At 40.0% G+C, this 25,985-nt stretch overlaps 1 protein-coding gene across 1 annotated transcript in view; it reads left to right on the forward strand.

The window, feature by feature from the left end:
- cep128 (centrosomal protein 128) overlaps positions 1 to 25,985 on the forward strand; it is a 64,659-nt gene that overhangs the window by 27,155 nt on the left and 11,519 nt on the right. The window contains exons 17-19 of the mRNA XM_028604609.1: positions 1,022 to 1,186; positions 14,451 to 14,510; positions 16,628 to 16,820. Coding sequence (XP_028460410.1) covers positions 1,022 to 1,186; positions 14,451 to 14,510; positions 16,628 to 16,820 — 418 coding nt within the window. The remainder of the gene's footprint in view (positions 1 to 1,021; positions 1,187 to 14,450; positions 14,511 to 16,627; positions 16,821 to 25,985) is intronic.

Genomic DNA, 25,985 nt, shown 5'->3' on the forward strand with positions numbered 1-25,985 from the left:
ATTCATGCAGCAGTCATACAAATAATCAGAACAATAACTCCTTTGCTAGGTCAGATATGACTGCAACAGGAAGCAAAACCGGGATATACAAAACTACAAGGACATAGCTTTCCTTCCTTCCTTCCTTCCTGGCATTAAGATCTAGGATATCTGGTAAGGTCACATGGTCATACAAACCTAAGAACAGTTTGAAAGGTTAAGCGGTGCCAAATCAGCACTATTTTTTTACAGGGTCTTTATCAATACGTCCTCCGGTGTTTTACAACAGCAGTTGCTGTATTGAACACCTATTCACTTCTCTGACAGGCCCCTGATAAGTTGTATGGGGCTCTTTGGGGATCCATGTATTGATTGAATCGGGTGAATGGAGGAAAAAGGGAGCTCTTATTAATGTAACATGGGTGGTTTATTATCCCAGAGACAAGCTAATGATCCACAGTCCCCGGGCAGCAATGATCAGTTGGTTCCTGTACATATCGATCAAATGTGTGAAACTATTGAGAGTGCAGGCCAGAGAAGGAAACTTAAGTAGTTCAGTTTGTGTGAGGGGAAACTGAATGGCTCTCTGCTGCCCAAACTAGGTCCTTCTTTCTGCGTGTGTATTACTGAGTAAACTAACAACTTCAATAAACAAACCTGGATATATTTACTCATTTACAGAAAATCTGCTGTATCGGCGAGTATGCGAATACACTGTGGAAAAAGCCCGGTCTCGGGAAACAACACACGGGTCTTTTTCACAGTAACTCATAGTGCACTTTTAAGTAGTTTATTGATGTTCTTTTTTTTCATTATGACTGACGGTCAAACTAGACAATAAAAGAAAGTTGTATGGCATTTACTCTGTCTGTATTTGTTCATGTTTCACAAACATAATTTCCGCATATCAGATTAGTACTCTCTTTCGGCCGATACGCAAGTGAATCGGTATCCGGAAGGAAAAAATGGTATCAAAACACCAGACAGTGATAGCTAATTTGAGTCCTCAATCCCCGACTCAGCTCTTTCCCATCCTCCACAGGTCAGGCTGGTTGAGCGGAGACGCCCTACCGAGTCAGAGATTGTTAAGCTGGAGGAGAAGGTGTTGCGGACGGAGGCAGAGCAAGAGGCAGTCCTTACCTCCATAGGGGAGGAACTAGATGCAGCTTGTCGCAGCCTGGCTCGGAACGGTGAAGACAAACTACAGGTATTTTATTTAATCCTATCTTATTTTGTTTTGATTGTTAAAGCTGCATTTAGCAATTTTGGCCACTATAGGGCTTTAAAACAAACTCACAGATGCTGATAGCATCGGCTTGATAATGAACATGGCTGCATACGTTTGCCTATTTACACACCCAGCATGCAGACACAGATCGACATAAGCATCCAATTGGAGTTGTGCAATATTGGTCTAATATTGACTCGCGCATTAGCTCTGATGGTCCACCAACTCATGAGAAAGAAATTTGGGTCGTTAGTTTGCTAGATGCTCAACTTTCCAAACCAGTTGCTTGTTTACTTCAGCTTTTTGTCAGGTAATGCTGGGCAAGTGGCATGCACTTACCTTGTCTGAAATGGTTTGCTGAGAATGGCTGTCTACAGTTTTACTGTAAGTATATGTGGTGAGATCTGTGGAACTCAACCATTCAGTATCTGTGTGGGCCAGAGAACCAGAACAGTGAGGTAAAAAGCTGCAGTTTGGTACTATTAGCAACTCTTTTACATGATGCAGTCATTTGATTCCATGCTAATATGTATATTTAATTGTATATGTCATTTCCGTAATTAAGCTTTAAAGTGGACAGGCTTTTGAGACTTGAGATGAAGCCATATTAGGCCTCCAGCACACTGGCTGCGTGGCGTGTCCGTTTTTATTTCGGCTCCCATGTTTACAGGTTAGAGCTTACACACTGCCTGCGTGACACTCACGTCTCAAGCGCCGAAAACGCGTGCCTGCTAGAAATAGGACAGACGCCTATTTGTCACGTGACACGCAAGCGTGTTGGAAGCGTTTCCAGGCAAAATAGAATAGGAAAAGATGTTTATATGTCATTTTGACACGACTAGATTTAATAAATGACATTTTTTTAAAGATAATTTTTTGGGCATTTTTTGGCCTTTTTATTGACGGACAGCTGAAGAAATGAAAGGGGAGAGAGAAGGGACAACCGAAACGCCATGCGTGCTGGAGGCCTTACAGGAAAATCAGAAGAGAAAACTGTCTGATGTTGTCTGTCTAGTTCTAACATACAAAGTGTATAAGTTCAGCTCACCCAGCCAGTCTTGGTTTAAGTGTTAAAGTTAAAGAAATAATCACATATTGCCTACAGGAAATACCCACACCCTTATACACTAATAAACCCATGGTACTCACACTTACTCCCCCTCTACAGTACATGCTTGAAGCTAGTTTTCCTCTGCTCCACCAAGCTAATGAACCCAGCAAGCTCTTATCTGCTCATATAGATTTCCCAATCTGGTCAAGCAGTGCTCCGCCAGACACGCGAGCCAACCCCTCGCCTCATCTGTAATCTGTCATGTTGAAAAGAAGTCAAACTCACAAATGATTGGCCTAATGAGGGGAATCATTAACCGTTCAGGGGTGTATTAGGTTTCAGTTACCTCATAATACCCTTCTTCCTTTTCTTCAGAAGCACTAATGCAAGAAGTTGTAAGACAGTGTAGCGCTACATTGAAAGTTAAGGAATTAATCTGGGTAGTGCGCTGCCATATGGGAGATAAGGAGTTTACTGTGTGTTGCCAGTTTTAAATTGGTGAAAGTGCTACAAAAGCCACAAAATACTATGACAACTCTCTAGTAAACCAACAAGCTAATATACACATCTTTATACAAGTCTAGAACTTCAATCTCAAAATTAGTTTGATGTCTTTTTGTTGTTGCCCTAAACGATAAACCTTGTGGGGTACCTCATAGGACTGGGACGATATGCTTTTGTCCCGATTCGATTCTTTCACGATACATGGGTGCCGATTCGATTTGCAGTGAGATTTTCATTTATTGCGTAAGTATTGTGATTCGATAGTATTTATTTAAAAAAAAATATATTTATTCTTTATTTATGAGGGACATTACCTATGACATTATCACAACCAAATGTAAGAGATGCAAGGTTTTTTTTAGGGCGTCTAGCCTCTGCTAATGTGCAGTCCTTGTCCCTTGAGTAGTTTTTCCTTCTTTAACAAAAATTAAAGTTGAATTATACACTTACACCAGAGATATATAACCATACTGTATATCATGAGACATTTCTAAAAACTAATTGTTTTCTAAAAAGATTGCACATCACAAGTCAGTCAGTCTGACATTTATTTCATTTGTAAAGAAGTACATACAGACATGAAAATCACTCACCTTTCGGCGAAATTTGCCGTTTTGAAACCAAAATAGGTGACCTATGTGAATCGATGAGAAAATGTTTAAAGGGCGGGGGTGTAAGTACTCGGGCCTGGTGCCCAATTTCTGGCGTATGACTGTTTTGGGGGATTTGTTTTGATGCGCTGGATTTAACCATACTGTCTATGGATTTAACCAATCATCGAACTTCCACCAACCAATGAAACGAGTTTTAGCCAATCAGATGCAAAGTGGGTCTTTGCCGAAATGTTAACGCGGCTAAAAAGAAATGGAGGCAAAGTTTATCAAACTTGGAGCATGTAGATACCATAGAGGTAGATACAGGCAGCTTTAGTTGAGAAAGAGTTAAAACAAATGGCGCTGGGCATGAATCGAGGACAAGAAGAAAAGGGTGGAGACAGGAAGCTGTTTAGCACTTGGTGTCTCAAACTGAGGGAGCCGGGTGCTTGCTTCTGCAGCGCATGTTTTGGACGGCAGCAGCGGTAAGACAGGGCTTGCTAGTCATTATATGCTAGTCACAAAGCTTTGGTCCGTGCACTCTGTCATACGAGTATGTTACCGGCTACGACCGCTACCGTTAAGATTGCGACTGCGCCTTGACCGTGATACAAACAATACGTGTGTGTACGTTCATAGCGGAACATGATTTGTAAAAGCTATCTGAAGCCCAAACTGCCTTGACAAAGCTGTCTGTTTGGAATCAGCATGGCAGGTATTTGAACATAACGGCCTTGTCCCAGAGTTTAGATGTCTAGCTATATGAAAGCTAAACAATGCCACGTTTTTAATAAAAGTAAATAAAGCAGCTAATATCAACATGGACAAAATCATGATTGTACTAATTCGCTTTTGATGATGACCTGGCCAAAGTAGTACATTTTAGTTTTCACAATGATTCATTGTAGGATTATGATATTATTGCAATATGTAAATCCACATTGACTCTTTATTTAACATATGGTTGGAAGAAGTAAAAATGTATCCAAAACGTAGGGCTGCTCGATTATGGAAAAAATAATAATCACGATTATTTTGGTCAAAATTGAAATCACGATTATTTAACACGATTACTCATTAACATTTGGATATAATGGATAGTGTCCAGGGTATAATCTGTTAGTGTCCTTTATCTCACAGAAAGAGTCTTTGGATCAGAATAAATGTGAGTTGGTTCAGCTTTACAGATATCACACATATTACACCTAATGAACAGTTCCACAGACATAACACAATCTGCATCTCACATCACATGTACACTCACTATGACCAGTACTACTGTCATTACGAAACATTGTGCCAAAATATCAACAATAATGTCGCCGTCAGTGGGCTTATTTTCTAGCTAACCTTAGGAAAAATCCATCACATAGACGGTACCAGGGGCGTCGCACCCGTGGGGGATGTGGGTGTTTTAACACTCACGCTTTTCCCGGTGAGAGGGTTCAACACCCACACTTTTTCTGCAGTTTTTCCGCAGTTTTGCACAAACGCCTTGCGTCGAACTGCCGCCGTAGCTACGTCGTAGGCTGTGTATAGCGATTATATTATAACGCTCTGTTTTTCATGGCAACTGTGTGTACTTCCTTATATACTGCCTATGTATAATACAATATAATGTATAAACGGATCATAATATAATTACATATGTGGTAATTTGCATAAATAGTACAACAGATCTAAACATTGGGTATAGCCAGGTGAAAATGTCTTGTTGACATACAACAGTAAAATACTTAATGTAAAAATCTGAATGGAACCCATTTAGGCTACCCATGAGCATTAATACATAGAGGCAGGAAGAAGTGCTTTAAACCAGTATTGATTATTGAGTGTATTAAACCAGTATTATTATTATTGCACAGATGGGGTTTGGGGCTGAGTCAGTTGGATTGTTTCTGGGGGATGAGTCTGAGGGAAGAACAAGGGTAAGGAGAATACAGAAGACAAAAGCTAGGTAAAATAAAAAAGTGAACCCCCAGAAACAGTTGGACCCAGCCCCAAACCCCATCTCTGCAATAATAGGCTAATTAATAAATGCTGGTTTAAAGTACTTCTTCCTGCCTCTATGTGTTAATGCTCATGGGTAGCCTAAATGGGTTCCATTCAGACCTTAATATTTAGTCTTTTTCTGTTATATGTCAACAAGACATTTTCACCTGGCTATACCCAATGTTTAGATCTGTTGTGCTATTTATGCAAATTAGCACATACGCAATTAGATTATGCTCCGTTTGCCCATGTTAACAAACAGTACGACACCGTTCTCTCTACAGACTTTAAACGCGAACTTATTTTTCGTGTGTTTTTATACTTTTCTAGTATCACTCATTTAAATGGGAAGCTTTTTATATCTTGAATTTTATACATTTTGTACCCCTCTGTCATTGTATCCATCATTTTTATTGTTAATAAACAAATCATATCCATCCCCCTCACTTTTGAAAAGCTTGCTACACCCCTGGACGGTACCTTAGAGTAACGTTACGTGAAACAGGTGATTTAACGTCCCTGCTCATTTACATACAGTTTAACAACAAAACTAAATGCTGAGGGAACGTTACTATGTATGTTGTTTTGAGCAGTATGCCTATGCACCCCCACTAAGCTGGAAAAAGTTTTAAACAGTAAGTGAATACAGCGTGTCGGGGGAATACAACGTCTATAGACAGTATACTACAGCGGGGGGGCAAAGGCAGAGGTACCGCAGGGTTCGCTAACGTTAGCTGTTCCCAGACAACTGAGTTGGTTTTGCCTTTTTTTTGCTCACCAAACGCTGCTGCCATCTTTACTCGCGCTGAGGTTTTAAATTCCAGCGGATGATATGACCACGACTTGCCTCCCTGACTGGCTTCGGGAGGGGCGGAGGGGCACGTGCGGATGTGCGCATACGCGTGTCATTCAGAACACAAGACAAAATAAGAGTGTTCTTGCAAAACAGAACATGGCAAAATAATCGCTTTTTCTCGATTATACTATTTTGGTGATCGTTTCGAGCCGAAATTGAAACCAAAATTCAATTAATTGCACAGCCCTACCAAAACGTTTAGTCTTTAAAAATTATGACTTTTATTATTGTTTTGCTAGTCAAATTAACTTTAATGAGTGCATATTGAAATATTACACTGTTGGTTGGCTCAAAATGCATCAGATTGATGCTTTAAAACAGGGGTTGGTCAACCTTTTTGATATGAAGTGCCCTTTTAAAAATTTCTTGTTTATTAGTGTGCCATGTCAACATTAAGTTTAATTATGACATCACATCAAAATGTAATATCCAAGGAATCTGTAATTTTATTCCATAGCAACATTTGATAACATGTATTTCTCATAATCAGGACCTTGTAATTATTATTATTGTATATTATTATTATTGTGATTATGGAAACATGGTTTTAGTATGCAGCGTCCTGATTGGTGGAAAATGGGCTGACAAAAATATTACTGTCAAAGAGCCGGAAGCGAAAAGTTGTGGAAAAGCCCAGCTTAAGTTTATAAGAATTTGTCCAAATTTCAAGATTCCCTGCAAACTAAGATAAACAGACTACAAACCGACAGATTTTGTTTTAGCTTGTTTTGTAAAAAATTGCTATTTGCAGAGTAGAGCTGTGTTTGCGCGGAGGACAAGAGTGTACTGAGCAGACAGAGCAGATTGAAATATTGCTTTCTACATGTTTATGCCGGTCTACACAGGTGAGTGCATTGATACGTATTGGCTTTTAACTCACAAAGGTTTTAATGTAGCCTCCTTACAGTAACAAGACTAGCGTTAGTTCATCTGCCCCAGCGGCCGTTGGTAATCCTCTTTGTATTGTTCCCAGTCAGAGATATGAGTCAATCAAACTACCGTAAATAACCGGTCGTGCAACTGTGAACGTTGTAATTCGGCATGCGGATGAGAGAGTGCTTCAGCATTTCAACCATGATTTCAACACATCAATAACTCTCTTGCACACATATTGCCAGCGTGCCATTGGTTAAGGTCCTGCCTAAGGTTGCCGACCCCTGCTTTAAAATGTGGAATATTTAAAACTTTCTTCTGGGTGATCATGCCCCCCAACCCCCCACCTTTTTCACCCCTAACCCGTTTTCATGCCTGACTTAGACAACCTAGATTTTCTACGGTTGGTCTGTTTCGCTGGAAACGGATATGATGTGGTCACCGTCAGCGGTACACAAAAAATATTTAGGTCAACCACTGGTAAAAAATATTGATTCTAGGGAAAAGAATCAATTTTAATAATTGTCGCAAAAAAAAATCACAATACATACAATGTAATACAATTTTCGATTCCTGTCCCTTGCTGTCGCTCACACTTGTGACCTTCTTCCTGTCCACGTCATCTTTTCCTTAGGGCTCAGCTGGCTCAAGTAAATGCGAAATTCTGTTTGAATCCAGCCTGGGACATTTTTTTTCCCCCCTGTTTCCCTTCACTTTAAGCTGTTTAATGAAGAGAAATGCCACACTGGTAATCTCCTTTCCACTTGCTTCGTGTTTTGCATCTGTGCCTTTTGCTTCTCTCTAAACTTTGCCATCTTTACCGTTTTCTCAGCGGCAGGTGAAACAAACAAACCGTGACCAAAGACACACAGTCACAGATTTCGTCGCATTCTGAAAGAGACACATAAACCACACAGTCGCACATTTAAATTAGCAGTGGCAGATACTTGGATTCCACGGCGATGCTGCTGAAAAAATATGGTGGCGTTTCTTTCTCTTCAACCCCACAGACAGCACTTTCAACTCCCAGCCTACTTGTTCACTTTCCATCAGTTTCACCTCCTTTTTGTCTGCCACCGCGCAGAGCTGCCTTTGATGGTTCGGGGAAGAGTAAAGCGAATGAGAGGCATGTTTTATCCTCCCACACAGTACCGCACTCTGCCATGCGGTTGTACGCACCCTGAGACGGGGACCTCTGCACAGCAGTACTCCATTGCCGTACTTTGAGCTGCCGTGGCAACAACTTGGGAAATTCGTTTTGCTTGGATCTGGATTTGAATGGCAGCTTGAAAAAGTAGCTTGACACCTCTGCAGTGACGATGTTGTTTGCCAAGGCACGGGACTGAAAGGGTCCAAAATATCCTGCTGTGTGCGTTCCTTGTCTGTTGATCATGCGTAAACACTTTGCCACAAGGGTGTACTTGGGGGTGTGGGAGGGGGGGATACAGTTGTACTTTTTTTGTTGACTTTGTTCGTAGCTGTGTGTGAATTTGTACATGATAATTTGTGTTTATGACTTCTGTCTTTTGTTTTTACCCATAGCAGGATGGGAGTTATGGTTCTGCTCTGTCTCTTTGTAGGAATGCAGTAGAGGTGTGAATCTTCACTGATCTCCCGATTCGATTAAGATTATCATGTCAGCGATTCAATTTGATATCACGATGCGTCAAATAAATGTTTCTATTGAAGCCATGTAGGATATGTAATTCATAGCTTTTCAAGCTTCAAAAACAAAACAAAAAAGTCTTAAATTTAATATTCTAAAAATAAGGCCTTAAAAGTCTTAAATTTACTTAAATTACAAAGTATGAAATTTTGTTTACAAAGGTTTTAAAGTATTTATTTTCCTTTTGTAGGATTAAATGCATACCGTAACATCATAAATAAATGCTTTGTGTGTGACTTTGAAATTTACTCCATTTGGTGTGACTTTTTTTACATTTGTGTTATAAGACAGTACAGGTAGGGCTGGGTGATATGGCCTAAAAATAAAATCCCAGATTTTTTTCAAAGAAAATCTGATTTTAAATGGATTTTTTTCTCTCCCCAGACTTAAAATCAATCTGCAGATGACAAAAGAAATTGTTCAAAACAAGTTTTTACTTTATGATCAGCTAGCAATGGAGAGAGAGTTGTGTATAAAGGCCTTTTTATCGAATTGACGGCGTACCCCCCGCAGACTCCTCTGCGTCTATGCCGGACCCTACACCGAAGCCTGACGGGCACCTCTCGAAAAATGTACACGTTGCAGCGATGCACGTCGCTCGGCCGTGGCTTGGTAGCGTTGCATTTCCCCAGACTCGTTTCCTGGTTCTCCTTCTCTGTAGACTTGAAATCAAGGAGAGAGTTAACTTTTCCTGCTACAGATTTCCCACCTTGGTCAGAAAACACAGGGGAAACATTTTGTTTCTTTCACTATGACTCTAGAGTCAGTACTCGCTCCAAAGCTAATCATAACAATTGGTATTTACATTGGCATATACGTACATTATATATCTACCCAAGGTGGAACTAATTGTATCACCTCATAAGGCACACCTTTTTATCCTTCTATTTATTTTGTATTTTTTAGTTTCATAGCATAAGAGCTCTTCATGCAACAAATATTTTATTATCTTATGTAACTACAGTATAAAAACACCTTACAATGCTATTGTAAATTAAATATGATTGTTGAGTATTATAATAAAATGCTTCATTTAATTCAGGTAACGTTCCATGGTAACTTATTTTTTTCCCGGGCCTAAAATCCACACTTATTTTTATTACATAGCAGTGAAGTTGCCATCAAATTTCATCCTATTTCATCCTTTTAAGAATCCAGGGGGTACCCTGGACTTTGGTGATAGCGGGATTTTCCTGTAGTGCCACCATGAGGTTGACATTTGTAATGTATCGATAACTATTGGATGGATTGTCATGAAACTTTGTACACACGTTCGTGTTTCCGTCAGGATGAATTGTAATAACGTTGGTGATCCCCTGACCTTTTATTTGTTCCGATACGTTACCTGCAAAACTATTGTCATTCTATCATTATCAGTGTTACTTTGTGCTCAGTGCTAATGTTACCATAATAGTAGGTTAAACTAAGATGATGTTAAACATCATATCTGCCTAACATCACCATGTTTGCATTATTTTTGTAAACATGTTAGCATGCTGATGTTAGCATGTAGCTAACAGTACAACCTCAGAGAGCTGCTATTGTGGCTGGAGTAGATTGACTTTAGTAGCCTGTTCCTACCAGACTCTTGTATATTTCATTTGTCCAGAGAGTCTGGCCACTCTCCATTGACAAGTGTTAAATTCCTTGAAGGTGGGTACTCTGTTGAAGTTTAAAATAATTGGATCTGGCCAGAGCCACTCTGGATCTGCCATAACCAATCGCTAACGTTTGGTCGTGACGTATGTCATGCGCATGTGCAACAAGAGGGGAGACGAACAACAACTATCGTCTTATATTTAGCATTAACATCACTAGCGTTAGCCTTAGCCAACTCCTTCACCCGTAACGGAGCGAGCTGGAAAATCAAACTTTTAACGAACCCCGTGGGGAGGAGGGCCACAACATCATAGCCACCAACACAACTCAGCAAATATTGTTCTTGCTCGGGCTTTAACTTCTGGATATTCAGCAGCCTTGCCACAATGGACCGAATGGCTTCGCTCTCATCTTTCTAGCCCATGTCCTCAACGTCATCATTCTCAGACACTACCTCTGTTTGCTGATTGGACCGCCAAATATTTGGCTGGAGAAAACCCAAGAATATACCGCAAACCCAGACGGAGTACTGGAAAATACAGGAAAATGTAAATTGAGCAGAAGTACGTAGGAGGGCGGAGCCAGGCTATGATTTTAGAGCTTTGTCAGAAAAAAAACGTGTGCAGGGTCGTCTGGCAAATAATTTCAAGCTGGCTCACCTTTTGCCAGGTGAAGCAGACATGATGTATTCCAACAGAACACTGTGGTGGCCAATCAAATAATGCTTTGTAACATGAGTATTTCCACGGTTTACCTTGCGATTGTCACGCTGAAAGATTAGCGGTGCTGATAACTTTTGTGAGTTGTAAAATCCTGTGTCAGTATCACAAATTTGGCCTCTTGGTAGGCCTTCAGATTCATGGGTCTCTTACTCAAACTGGACTTCCTGGGACCTATTTCATGTCTCATTGGTACCTGATGCAGCACAGCCCCACCAACGCAGCCCCTTTCTTTGTTATAATGCATTGCTTCTTTTTGAATCCCTGTTTAGTCTTGTTTGAGCCATCAGTAAATTTAGGAAAGAAGGTCCATTACTGGCCAAATCAGAGAAATGGATAAAACTGCCACATTAGGGTTACCTGGAGGCCTATTGGTTCAGACATGTAGCATAACCGCAATGTCCTTTGTTGCCATCCCCCTCTCTTTCTCCTTGTTTTGTTTCTGTAGCTACACTATCTTCAAACAATGACGGGCTATGCCTGTTTTTTTCTAAAACCTGGTGCAGTGGTTTAAGTGCAAACCTAATTACCCCTGAACAGACAGAGACCAGATTGTGTACATGGGGTTACGATAATAAACTAGAATGATGAAAAGTACAATTAGAACAGCCATATCTATTGTTCCAAGTGAAACAAGCAGGTAATAAAGCATATAGGTAATTGTTAACCTTTTGCTGAAAGTTCCACATGTGAAGCTGGCACATATATCAGTTGCATAGTGTTGGCGGAGGCGTGCTCTCAACGGAGTGCCATCTAGTTATGTGACTGTGTGTGTGTGTGTGTGTGTGTGTGTGTGTGTGTGTGTGTGTGTTTGTGTTTGTCAGCAGTCATTAGGAGTTGGCGGACAGTCAGTTTGTATTGCTGATGCTGACAAGCTTGTCTGGGAAGGATGGAACATTCTCCCTAAGCTCATATTTATGACACACACACACACAAAACCTCTGTGTGTAGGTGTGTGTGCATGCACAAGTGTAGTGTCATAGGCTGTTAAACATACACGCACGGCAATTTATGCTGGCAGAAGCCGTTCCCAAACAAAAGTTAAGGGTTTGACAAGAGGCTGTTCTTCTCATTTGCATCCTGCTGTTTGTCCATTCACATGTATAATCACTATTTCTGCTTTTTCTTTTTGCATAACTCATCCAATGTGTCTTCATATATTTTTTGGTCTATTTACAAACCCCAATTCCAGTGAAGTTGGGACGTTGTGTAAGACAAATAAAAACAGAATACAATGATTTGCAAGTCCTTTTCAACCTATATTCAATTGAATACACTACAAAGACAATATATTTAATGTGCAAACTGGTAAACTATTGTTTTGTGGCAAACATTCACTCATTTTGAATTTGATGCCTGCAACACCTTCCAAAAAAAGCTGGGAGAGGGGCAACAAAAGACTGGGAAAGTTGAGCAATGCTAACAGGTTAATTGGTCATGATCGGGTTTAAAAGGAGCATCCTCAAAAGGCTCAGTCGTTCACAAGCAAGGTTCACCACTTTGTGAACAACTGCTTGAACATTTCTCAACATACAATTGCAAGGAATTTAGGGATTTCATCATCTACAGTCCATAATATCATCAAAAGATTCAGAATCTGGAGAAATCTCTGCACAAAAGCGGCACGGCCGAAAACCAACATTGAATGCCAGTGACCTTCTATCCCTCAGGCAGCAGTGCATTAAAAACCAACATCATTATGTAAAGGATATTACCACTTGGGCTCAGGAACACTTCGGAAAACCATTGTCAGTTAAAACAGTTCGTCGCTACAACTACAAGTGCAAGTGCAAGTGCAAGTTAAAACTCTACCATGCAAAGCGAAAGCCAAGTATCGCAAACACCCAAAAACACAGCCGGCTTCTCTGAGCCCAAGCTCATCTGAGATGGACTGACACAAAGTGGAAAAGTGTGCTGTGGTCTGACGAATCCACATTTCAAATTGTTTTTTTTTTTTGGAAATTATAGACGTCATGTCCTCAGGGCCAAAGAGGAAAAGGACAGTCCAGATTGTTATCAGCACAATAGTTCAAAAGCCAGCATCTGTGATGGTATGGGGGTGTGTTAGTGCCCATGGCGTGGGTAACTTGTACATCTGTGAAGGCACCATTAAAGCGCCCATATTTTGCTCATTTTCAGGTTCATAATTGTATTTTGAGATTGTACCAGAATAGTTGGTGGTTTAGTGGTATTGGTGTTTTAATTTTCAAAAAACACAATATTTTTGTTGTACTGCACAGCTGCAGTTGCAGCTCCTCTTTTCACCCTGTGTTCAGGTCTCTGTTTTAGCTTCAGAGTGAGAGATCTCACTGCTGCAAGATTAGCTGGGAGACTTCTTCTAAACGAGGGCGCACTTCCAACTTTGCGTGGAAAAGCTGCAGAACAGGGACGTGTAAATTCTTTTGTAGATTATGTAGATTAACTCGTGTGTGTTGTAGCAGTGTTTTGCCATTGAGAACGAGCTAGCATGCTAGCACTAGCATGCTACGGTTAGCCCCTTTGTTTCAGCTAATGACATAGAAAACCCTGCAGAGACTGAAGGCAGGACACATTCAGAACCCGTATCTCACTCAAAACAGCATGGATGTTTGTGTGCATGTGGAAGCCAGCGACCCAAAATAACACCCCAAATCCCAGAAAAAGTGATTTTATTTTTTTTTTTCATAATATGAGCACTTTAATGCTGAAAGGTACATACACAGTTTGGAGCAGCATATGCTTGCATCCAAGCAACCTCTTTTTCAGGGACGTCCCTTCCTAATTCAGCAAGACAATGCCAAGCCACATTCTGCATTTGTTACAACAGCGTGGCTTCGTAGCAAGTCTGCAGTCCAGACCTGTCCCCATTGAAAATGTGTGGCTCATTATGACGCGCAAAATACAACAACGAACACCGGACTGTTGAGCAACTGAAGTTGTACTTCAAGTAAGAATGGGAAATAATTCCATCTACAAAGCTTCAACAATTACTGTCCTCAGTTCCCAAACGCTTATTGAGTGTTAAAAGGAAAGGTGATGTAACACAGTGGTAAACATGCCCCTGTCCCAGCTTTTTTGGAATGTGTTGCAGGCATCAAATTCAAAATGAATGAATATTTGCAGCAAAAAAAACAAACATTTATCAGTTTAAACATTAAATATCTTGTCTTTGTAGTGTATTTAATTGAATATAGGTTGAAAAGGATTTGCAAATCATTGTATTCTGTTTTTATTTACGTTTTACACAACATCCCAACTTCATTGGAATGGGGTTTGTAGATTCAAAGTATCCTAACTACAGAATATCTTAGACTTGCGCTCCTTTCCATTGTAGTTCTTTTTAAAGAACAGAATGTTTTGTAATGCATGCTAACAAAGGCAGCTCACATAATCTCTGTTCTGTTTTAACAGGCCATCTCCCAGAAACCTGGATTAGTGAAAGACCCCCACCGCTGGCTGGCTGAGACAAAGGTATAATTATTACATGCAGCTGTATATGCTGCCTTCCTTCCAAGGGATTTGTCTAAATAATCAATTATATAATCGAGAAACATCATGCCCATCCCCAGGCTTAGAAAGATGATAACATAGAATATATACATTTGGTGGAATGTGGTCCTTGCAAATTTATTGTACCAGCCACACACATGGTTGTATTTTTTTCCTGTTAAAACCAACGTTTACCGTGGCCAAAAAGATGATTTATTTTTGAGGAAACCTGTTTCCACAGCTGAGCACTGATGTGTGGTGAGAGCCAGCAGTGATCATAATGAAACTGAAGTTCAGGGAAGGACAAGGACAAGTGCACTGCCCTTAGAAGTTCAGTCCTAGTACACCATTTCCCTGGCTTTCATTCCTCTAAGCCAGCATCACGGTTAACACAATGTTCCGCTTTAGTGAGGCTCTTGTAATTGATGAAATCATGAGATTCAGTTTATTTTTTTATTGTGTTGCCTTCTTGCAGTTGTCTTGTCTTTTGCAGTAATAGTTGGCGCTTGGCTTCTTTCAAAGACAAATCGGTTCCCATTTAGTATTGCAATGATTTAATGTACCAACGAAACATGTAATTATGGCTGTGGCGGTGATGCGTGATACATAATGTATATCTCCAATTGCTCTCAGAGCACTGTGCATTTACAAGAATAAAAACACTAGAGAAGACCGCGATAATTGGCTCCCTACTTAGCAGTTTTTATGTTGCGAAAATCTAAGTTTGATTCACAGGCACAGTTAGTACCCATTTAACAAATCATTTTGCAACAATCATATGTATGAAACATTGTCAATTCATTTACATTCCCTGTTTCATTGACTGCATGCTCAGCACTGCTTTAACTGGGCCACTGTATTTTCTCTGAACTATTATCACACTTATTTTGGCTGTGCGCTTACAGTATCTGAACATGAGCTAACTGTGCTGTTTAACATAAAATGACTGTTTTGTTTTCAAATGGGATTTCAAGTGAATTGTAAACTTGCAGCTTAGACTGTAGTGAAGCAAAACATTTTTAAATAGAGAGGATTAAGATGTTTTTTTCTTTTTTTAATGAAAGCATTCTGCTTAAAATGGAATTCCCTCGTGGTATTCTTATATCAGACAGTTTTGGTGACTTAATTACGTTCATTTGCATTGCTTACATTGCAGACCTATTGCAGAAAACCAATTGTAGCACAGTACTGTATGCGTGGTTGCGTGAGGAAAATTATTTTTATCACAATGGGTCTGAAATGCAGAGTATCATGCTAACTAAGGCCTTTGTCTTAAAAGCCTGGGATTTCCTCTTCCTTCTATTCTGATCCCTAGCCTGACAAGCCAGACCCACATCAAGATGTCGGGTCTGGGAACTCACCATTGGCAGGGCTCAATCCGAGGGGCGGGATAAACGGTTGTCTTTCAAATTCCCTCTGCACGCAGTAGGATAGCGCTACAACCAGGCAAAGCAACAAAGAAGGTAGCAGAGCTAGTTGATAGATTAAACTTTTGCCATATCCGGTTGGCAAAACTCCGAACACATTCTTTGTTCTTTTCTCAAAGAAAAGCTTAACTCCAAGTCTTCCAGAGTCACGGCCAAAGACAATTCGAAAGACCGCTGTTCGCCAGCAGCCAGAAGCCCGCCCACCAACTCTATTTTGGGACCTAAAGTCTTAATTTTGCTGATATGATGTGTTCTAAGTCTTTAATAATTTTAAACAGGTCTTAAGTTTCCTACATCCATGCTACACTACCTCTAATGCCCAGTTTTTTTATTCCGTGGTCTTGTAGTTCTTTATTTGGCAAGTCCAAATATAATTTCCCTGTATTACGACTACAAATGGGACCTCATGTTATTAGCGCCAGTCTCTTTTGGATTGTACCACAGACATGAAACCGATGTTATTCTTCAGCTATGGGAAAGTGGAAGTTTAGCGATACTGGAAAAAAAAAATGAATTTAGGGCTTAATTGATGTTGTGATAAAGGTCTAAAATTTCCTTCATAATGTTCTTAAAAATGTCTAGTAAAACCTGCAGAAACTCTGATCCTACTTCACCTGCAGAAACTCTGATCCTACTTCACCCCATTGATATTGTATGTATTGAACCAACCAGACCAAGATCCGCTGGCTGTGTGAGGAGGTGCGGCAGTGCTACACAAGAGAACAGCGCCTAAGGAAGCAGCACCAGCAGACCAGGGATCAGTTGAAGGCCCTTAGGCAAACCCGGGACTCGGAGCAGACGGCTCTCCTTCAGCGCCTGGACCAGCAGGAGAAGCTGCTGCACTCCCTCGACACTGAAAAGAGAGGTAGACAGACAGTATTTCATAAGAAAAACACCATCACGTTGATTTCATTCACACTTAGGATGCAAAGCCACACTATATGACAGCACAGCATCATGTGAGACTAATCAGGCTATGTGTTATTTTTTTAAGCAGCTAATACCTGATTAAAAAATGCTTTTGACCACCAGTTCTTTGGTCTTATGTAGGGATGGTAAGATTTACCGATTTTGCACCAGTGCGCTGACATAAAAATACACAGTTTGAGTGTACCGATTTAAAAAAAAAAAAAAAAAAAAAAAAAAAAAAAAAAAAAAGTGTGCACTGGAAACAAGTTGGGATTAACTCGCAGATGCATAATTTCTAACATCTTTGCATCAGTAAAATCCAATTTACTCATACATAATTATTAGTAGAACCCATTGCCTTTATGTAGAAATGTGGCCAATAATTTGTAAAAAGATCCAAGTGTTAAAAAAGGAAAGAAAAAAAATTGCATAAATGAGATGCTTGCTTACGGAGCTGCTGTAGAGATAAGAAAAATGTAACTTTAACTTTAAATGCACTTTAACTCATGATTTGGTTAGTAAATAAATCAAAATCATTGAATTGCCTAGCATATTGTTTTTGCATTGCATCAAATCACATTGTATCGCATTGAATCACATTGTGTTGAATCGACTATGTTAAAGTAATTTAAAAATACTTTGTTGCATCGTAAAAGACAATAAAATCTATTTATTAACTAGTTAAAGAGCTTTAAGCTTTGGTGCGTGACTATTTTATATTAATGAATAGAGATGCACGATTACAATTTTCTAGGGCAATTTCCGATTTTTCATTGAGTTTGACCTGCCAATACCGATTTTAGCCGATTCCGATTTAATTTTTTCTAACCACTTTACAGCACACACAAATATCTTTTCTTTAATAGAACATTTTACATTTTGCCTAGAAATCTTTTTTAACAGATAATCGATCGCTATAAAATAGAACTATATAAACTACTCCTGGTGTGGGACATTCACACATCTAAAGTGCAATGTTATGGAAGAACAATTTCCTTCTTTTCACATCCAATATCCAACTAAAAAAATGTGATATATTTAGCAAACTAAACTTCTGTATGAAAACAGGTAATGCATTTGTACAAAAGGCCATCTATAAGCAGTGATTGTTAGAGTGCATGTTGGAGAATAGAGCGGGCACCCGCGCCACCCGGCGGAAAAGTGTGAGAAAGAAAAAAGACTCGCTGTCTGGAGGATAACTAGCCAGTGGAAATCGCGTGTGTGCGTCCTTGAGAACTGTATAAGTCGTATAACTTATGTTGTCAGTTCATTGTTAGCTGGTGATTTCGTTGTTTGTGTTCTTCATCTGCTAGCTATGTTGCACGTGGCTGTTAATTCGATTTAATGGCGATTGTTGAACGCCCTTGCTCACGTTTGTATTTTATGTGCATTATTTAAATGCTGTAGTTGTTATTGTATGCAGTAGTTACAGTGCATTGAGATATTGTAATTAATAGTGGGTTAATTATTATTTGCTAGCTTGTATATAATTCCTATACACTGTGTATGGTATCCTTTACAATGTTATTTATTTACAGCATTTGACCAGCATAAAATCGGCATATGCCAGATTGACCGGCAGTCACTGGTCATGGATCACGTGAAAATTGGCCAAAGCCAGTCAATCGGTGCATCTCTATTAATGAACATCTGTTACATTCAAGCCATTGCCAAATGATGAACACTTTTGGCTCCACAAAACTCTCTCTGTATTTCTCAGAATGGCTATGTTTACAAAACTGTGTAGTCCGGCAACATTCGCACGCAGAAGCTCGAATGTTTTACGTCACGGCTGAGAAAGGACAACAGCAGCGTTCAGCTTTGGAGACGAAGAGGACATGACGGTTACAAGATAATAACCTCTTCTGAAGAGTCAATCATGTCTTTTTTTTTTTTTAATCCTCTGTGTCCTCTTTGATTTGACAGGATAAACGCTACTATAGCAACTGCGTGAAGGAGGGGTGGGGGTGGTGCGTGATCACCGAAGGCTTGTGTCAAGCGGACGCGCCAACAGTGTTGTTGTCATTACTTAGAATTCCTCATGGGGTCGACAGGAACTACGAACTATAGCTTTAAGAGCTGAAAACCCAATTTGCTACTACAACTAGCAAGTAACATTTTAAGCTATTTTTTTATCTGCTAAAGTTCATTCCTCTCTGCTGGACTGATGGCTTAAATCGTCTGTCCAACTCACAGAGTATGCAAGGCAGACGCACCTCGCAGGTGAATGCGCCTCGTAACGCGCAAAGTACGTATGAGCCTCCCGGACGGGTGAACTATAGTCTCCCTTTACCAGACCTTCCTCCACAGCGCTGAGGAGGAGGGTCTGGCTAGTCCACACAGCATTCCGGGATGGGAGAAAAACGTGCTCTGGTTTATTGACATTTCTTTAAACCAATCACAATCGTCATGGGTGGCGCTAAGTGCCATATGGAGCCCACGTGCCGCCGCAAAATAGCCTCAGGAAGGAACTTGTTTTGGTGGAACGTGTGCTCGTTCAAAAGTAGTTTTAGTCGTGCAACATTAAACTCAGATTGGACAGATAGTCTAGCTAGCTGTCTGGATTTACCCTGCAGAGATCTGAGGAGCAGTTAACCATAGAAATCCACCGGAGCTTAAAATTCCAACACAAAGAAAGCGGAAGGTAACGGACATCCGACCGAAAAGAGTGATACACTGACTTCCCTTTTTACTTTTATTTAATCACACCGTCATTAAAAGCAATAACTAATTAACTGCCTGCATATTACTGAAGGGTTTCTGTGGGTTGTGTTGTAACGGATGCTTGTTAAAATGTCTGTCTCTGCCTGTTCCTCTGTATCTGATGCATTGTTTTGTTTTAGTTTTAGACCGTGCTCACTGGCCTGTCTGTTTATGATTACAAATGTTTGAGACAGCATTTTAATGTGTGTAAACTTTGAGAACTTCTGTGGAAAATTGACTTGTTTTTTTCCACCATCCCTAGTGCCATTTTGGACTGAATTTCTCCTAATGAGCTGTAACTGCCGGAGAAAGAACAACTTGTTTTTAGTGCTTCATGTGAACGAAGCTGGGAAATGTGTCTAATTTGTGTTCCATTAACTGAGAGAAAGAGAGTTAACAGACACAGTGAGACCATAGAGAGAGGGGTAGTTAGACATGGGCAGGGAGATGCAAGACTGTGCACAGAGACAATAAACTGTCCATCATTTCATTCTGTGTTTTGGCTGTAGTGGTGGTAGCATTGTAGCATTCAGATCAGCCATCTGATGGTACAGCCTCATCTCTGGAATCCCCTTTAGAAACGGTTCACTCTGGCTTTAGACCCAGTCTGTCTCCACAGCAGGCAGAAGCACTGATACACTACACTCTCTTTAGTAATTAGACCTAAGAGTGTGTGCCACAACAGCTACAAGATCTGGTTATTTAAATTGAAGGCGTGCAAATTAAGCTTTTATCAGCTGTGCTTTAAGTATGGCTTCTCAGAAATGTGGTTGCTCAGTAATTCTCTTGTATTGCAAAGCAAAAGCCAAGTAAGCACACTCGCTGTCCCTCTTCATGTGAGTAGTATTGTGTCACCAAATAATATTACATGTTACTATAAAAATATAGTAACATTTAGTCTATATACACAACGTTCCACTTCCGGGATTGCTCTGGTGCCGCCAGAAATTCCGCCTGATATCCCTCTTTTTCGGTCGGATGTCAGTTTCCCTTCCGCTTTCTTTGTGTTGTAATTTTAAACTCCGGTGGATTTCTGAGGACTGTGGTTAACTGATCCTCAAATCTCTGCAGGGTAAATCCAGACAGCTAGCTAAACTATTTGTCCAATCTGAGTTTTCTGTTGCATGGGTAAAACAACTTTTGAACTTACACACGTTCCACCAAAACAAGTTCCTTCCCGAGGCTATTTTGCAGCGGCACCTTGGCTCCGCTCTGAGCTTAGCCCCACCCATGACGATTGTGATTGGTTTAAAGAAATGCCAATAAAACAGAGCACGTTTTTCTCCCATCCCGGAATGCTATGTAGACCCTCCTCTGCAGCACTGTGGAGGAAGGGCTGACAATGCGAGACTAAGTAACGTGTTGCTATATTAATAAACTTAAGACTTACAAATCTCTACCATGCATGAATATGTACATTATGAATGAATGAACAGTAATACCATGATGCATTTGCAACAATACACTCAACTATGCTGTGCAAATACTAATTATATCTAAGTTGACCAGGCTGTCCCCAGCACAACTGATTCTTATTTTTTTTTCTGCCAAATGATATCAAACAGGAAATTATATTCTCATGAGATTTATTTTCCTTATACCTACTTCACTGCTCATCTCAGTAGATTAAAGGTCCCATGACATGGTGCTCTTTAGATGCTTTTATATACACCTTAGTTTTCCCCTAATGCTGTATCTGAAGTCTCTTTCCCGAAATTCAGCGTTGGTGCAGAATTACAGCTACTAGAGCCAGTCCTACAATGAGCTTTCCTTAGGATGTGCCATTTCTGTGTCTGTAGCTATTGAGTAGGAGAGAGGGGTGGGGGAAGGTGGAGGGTGGGGGTGTGGCCTTGACCAACTGCCACTTTGCTCGTTTGAAAGCCATGATGTCTCTCTCTCTCTCATGGGTGGGTCAAATTCTCTGGGCGGGCAAAGCAGAGAAAGGGGAGGTAACCTTCCAGATCGGCCCATCTGAGCTTTCATTTTCTCAAAGGCAGAGCAGGATACCCAGGGCTCGGTTTACACCTGTCGCCATTTCTAGCTACTGGGGGACCATAGGCAGGCTGGGGGAAACGCATATTAATGTTGAAAAACCTCAAAGTGAAATTTACATGCCATGGGACCTTTAAGTGATAATGCCAGCACTCTGCAAAACCCGTGTGTGGTATACAGTAACTGTCTCACAATGAATTTATTACTGTCAGATTGCGGTTGCAGTCTTTTTTTTTTATTATTATTTTTTGGGCTTTTCTGCCTTTATTCGATAGGACAGGTAGGTGAGAAAGGGGGGAAGACATGCAGGAAATTGTCACAGGTCGGATTCGAACCCTGGACCTCTGCGTCCAGGCATAAACCTCCCAAGTATATGTGTGCCTGCTCTACCCACTGATCCAACCCGGCCACATCCGTGTATTTTTCTTCAGAGATTTCATCACTTGCCCAGTGGCCTTTTTTCCCTCTAAAACAAGTCTACACTGCATGTGTAGATAGCAGTAGTTCTGGTATATACTGTATGGACCTAGTGCATGTTTTGGATGAGATATGACTGGGTGTGAGTCAGCGAAGAGAACGCCTGCCACTACCACGTCTCTCCTGCCCACTGCCCAGATTTAAACAGGCTAGCTAAGACCAGAGGTTGGAGACACTGGAGATTTGTTCCATAGCCAGAAACGTGTGTGTCTGCCAGTGTAGTCAGATGCTTGAGGAGGTGGAGATTCAGTCATTACCCCAGGTAATTGGATTTAGAACTTTGCAACAGCCAATGAGACAGTGGGAGAGGCAAATATCCAAAGGAGAAATCCCAGTAAGATGTTTGCAGACAAATTTATACAGACTGTTACTGTATGCTTTCAGCAAAGTGACATCAGTATGTTACTGTGTATGTGTTATTAGAGAGCTTCTCGCATTATGAAAGAATTGTTTCTGATTCTCTTGGCTGAGTCATGTTGGAAGCAGTTCATCTAAACAATACACTAATCCAAAATCAACACATAAGTTGGCACAATATGTATTAACTAGAAAATGCATTTCCTGCAGAAAATACGTGGGAATGCTGAATAGCTGAATTGCTAAAGCTAAACTGGTTGAATAGCTTAAATCCGTAAGAAGTTGAAGTAGTGAGAATAGTTGAAAAAGTGGAAATGGGTTTAATAAGTATATTTCATTGAAAAGTTGAATAACACCACTAATGTATAAAATAATTTATTTTCTAACTGGAATTCTGAATAAGTATGGAAGACTTACAAATGCTGTGAGAAACATTGATGAAAATGCAGAAATACTGAACAAATTGTTTGAAAAATCTCAAATGCATTGCACCACACTGCTGAAAAATTTGGAAGTTGGAAGCTGAACTACACATAAGTTAAGAGCTGAAATACATTTGTAGAAAAGCTGTAATACTGTCAAAAGTGGAAGTTTCAATACATTGACTAAAAAGACTTATTATCAGCTGTATCCATTGCATAGAAAAACAGAGAGAAAGAGAGGGACAGGGAGAGAGAGCGGGAAAGAGAGAGAGAGGGGATGAGAGAGAGAGAGGGAGAGACAAAGAGAGAGAAAGGGAGAAGGAGAGAGAGAGGGATAGAGCGAGAAGGGGGATAGAGAGGGAGAGAGAGGCAGGGGGAAAGAGAGAGAGAGAGGGGAGGGAGAGACAGGGAGGGAGAAAGGATGGAGAAAGGAGAGAGAGACAGGGAGAGAGAGGGGGATGAGAGAGAGGGAGAGACAAAGAAAGAGAAGGAAAGAGAGGAATAGAGAGAGAGACATAGAGAGAGAAAGAGAGAGGGGGGAGGGAGAGACAGGGAGGGAGAAGGAGAGATGGAGAAAAGAGAGACAGGGAGAGAGAGACAGAGAGAGAGAGAGAGTGACAGAGAGAGAGAGAGACAGACTGAGAGACAGACAGACAATATATTGTAAATAGAACCAATTCTAACATGTTGTTGTTCTATTACTATCTGTGATTGTAATGAAAAAGTGCTGTGTCATGCTAGAAGGAGGAGCAGCAGGTGTTCCTCCAGCTGTAATCAAGCCTTGGCCTTCCTTTGATCTATAATTAGCACACCTGGTAAAGGAGAAACATTGGTATACAGTGAGATCCAGTCTGAGAAAGCTGATAAAGATCTCTTCAAACAAGCCTTAATAACTCCAAAACAGTACACGCTATCCATACAGTGACTTCACCGTGGGAAACAGGAAGCCTTTGTGAACGTCTCCATCTAAAATTAATGTTGATAAACTTAAAAATGTGGGCATATCAGCGATTTAATAAAGTGGTTCATTTAGAGTTTCGCTGGAAAATATTGAGGACGTTTACCATTGCAGTGGATGGAAAAGAATTTGAAACTCTTGTTATTTGGAAGCTTGCTGAGCGCAAAGTATACGACATATCGCTTAACTGAGCAGATCGTCTGAAACTAGACAAAAATACCTACGTTTTGATGTATAAATTGTGTATGACAGGTAAAAATTGTGGGTGTACAAGCAATTTATTGAGAAGGGACAAAGATATCTTTTTTGAAGCTTCAACAAACAAACAAACAAACAGAAAAGATAGAACTGGATAGCTGAATATTTTGTGAACATTTTAAAGTTTGAATCACATCTGTAGGTGGAAGAATGTAGGAGGAGATACATTTTGAAGCAGAAGAAGATTTTAAGGAGTTGAAGCCTGCTCTCATTCACTTCAATGTTAAAAAAAGTGTTAAAAAGCTTAAAATTTTAAAAAGTATAAATAGTAGAAAAAAAGTTGAAGAAGTCCCATCATTAGCTGAAAAGTTGAATGGTTTAAATAGGTGAAAGTATGCAGAAGTTACAGAGAGCCAAAAAACGTACGGAATAATAATAAGAAGAAGAAAAAATAAAGAACCGAATAACAATAGTTGGAATGCTGTTGAACAGCATTCCCACTAATTATTGGAAGAAGAATACTTTGATTACATTTCATAATGATTGAGGATTTTTGAACATTTTCTTTCTTTTTATTATTCCCATAATGTATTGCCACCATTGTATTAAAACAGTTAGCACAAAGCTTGCTCTGCTCGGCGTAATGCCAAGCAGAGTAAACTTGGGTAAATATTGTGGCATTTGCTTAATAAGACCCTATTGCTAAATGAAATCCGAGATCTCCTTTGATTTAACACCTCATTAAACAAACAACCAGGGATTGTAATTAAAACATTTTTTTTTTAAAAATTCTTCAAATAACCAAACCACGTGTTATTTGTTTTTTTTTTCCTCTGGTGTGCTGGGAGGTTTAATGACTGAGTCTACTTTTGTCATACCTCATTGATTGAAATTGGTAAAACTGATCATTGTGGGATGTCCCAGTTAAGATGTTCTGCCCCTGATCCGAGGCATTTAATATTGAATATTTGTTCCTGATCCCAAAGCATTTCCTACACACTACAGCTGCAACACGATTTAGATAAGATATGATTTAGAAGATATGCTTGCCAATTAAATGGCTTAACATTATTGAAGATCCTGGGTAATGCATTATTTTACAGGTCCATAAATTCCTTATAACTTCTCTGGAAGTTTCCAGGAAAGAATCATGTTGTTATAGGTAAAATAGAGACCGCAATTAATTAGTACTTCTGAATAAATTCCTAAAATTAGCTTAACCTAAAGCCTTTTTAGTCGGTGCACAGCGCAGGTTAGCTGAACATGCAAAAAAGGAGCGCAGCGTTAGTTCAGGCAGAGCACTCACTTGGCATTTTTTTTCATTTTTTTTCTTCGTTCATGCTTGACAATTTCTGACTCAGAAAGCTGCTTGGTTACCAGCTCACTAGAACCTTCCGACAAGGGCGTAAATCCCCGAAATTTCATTAAAACAATGCTGTGTATTGTAAATAACATAATGATGTAAACTTAAAATATCTGTGTAAGTAGTAAAACAATACAAACTCCAACAAACACTGTGACCGCCCCCCCGCCTCATAGTGGTTTGGTCCACTGCCCGCTGTAAGTTAGGCTCTGCACTCGACTCACAGTCAGATCGGTAGTGACAGGAACGTAGTAAGTAGGCGGTTCAAGGCTATTTTATTTAACATGAAACATCGGATGAAGTTTTTCTTTTCTCCAATAGAAATGATGCTGAGTAATAAATGAATTAGTTATGACGAAAAGAAAAGTAAGTATATATCCTCTGTCCCAGACGAAACCTAATATTTATGTGGAGGAAGCAAGATCATTTTATTATTGGTGGTGAATCTATGAACCTAACCCATATTTAGACATCTGACATTGGCTAAAGATTTGTGGTGTTGTTGTCCAGATAAAATGACAGAGAAAAAGCAAAACAGACATAAGATCCTTTTTTAGTAGGCCTACACCAAAATGCCAAGTAAGTACAATAAATCCTCATATCATATACAAATAAATAAATAAATAAAATAAATATCAAGACAATTTGGTA

Source organism: Perca flavescens, chromosome 18, assembly GCF_004354835.1.
Source record: "Perca flavescens isolate YP-PL-M2 chromosome 18, PFLA_1.0, whole genome shotgun sequence".
NCBI classification, from domain to species: domain Eukaryota; kingdom Metazoa; phylum Chordata; class Actinopteri; order Perciformes; family Percidae; genus Perca; species Perca flavescens.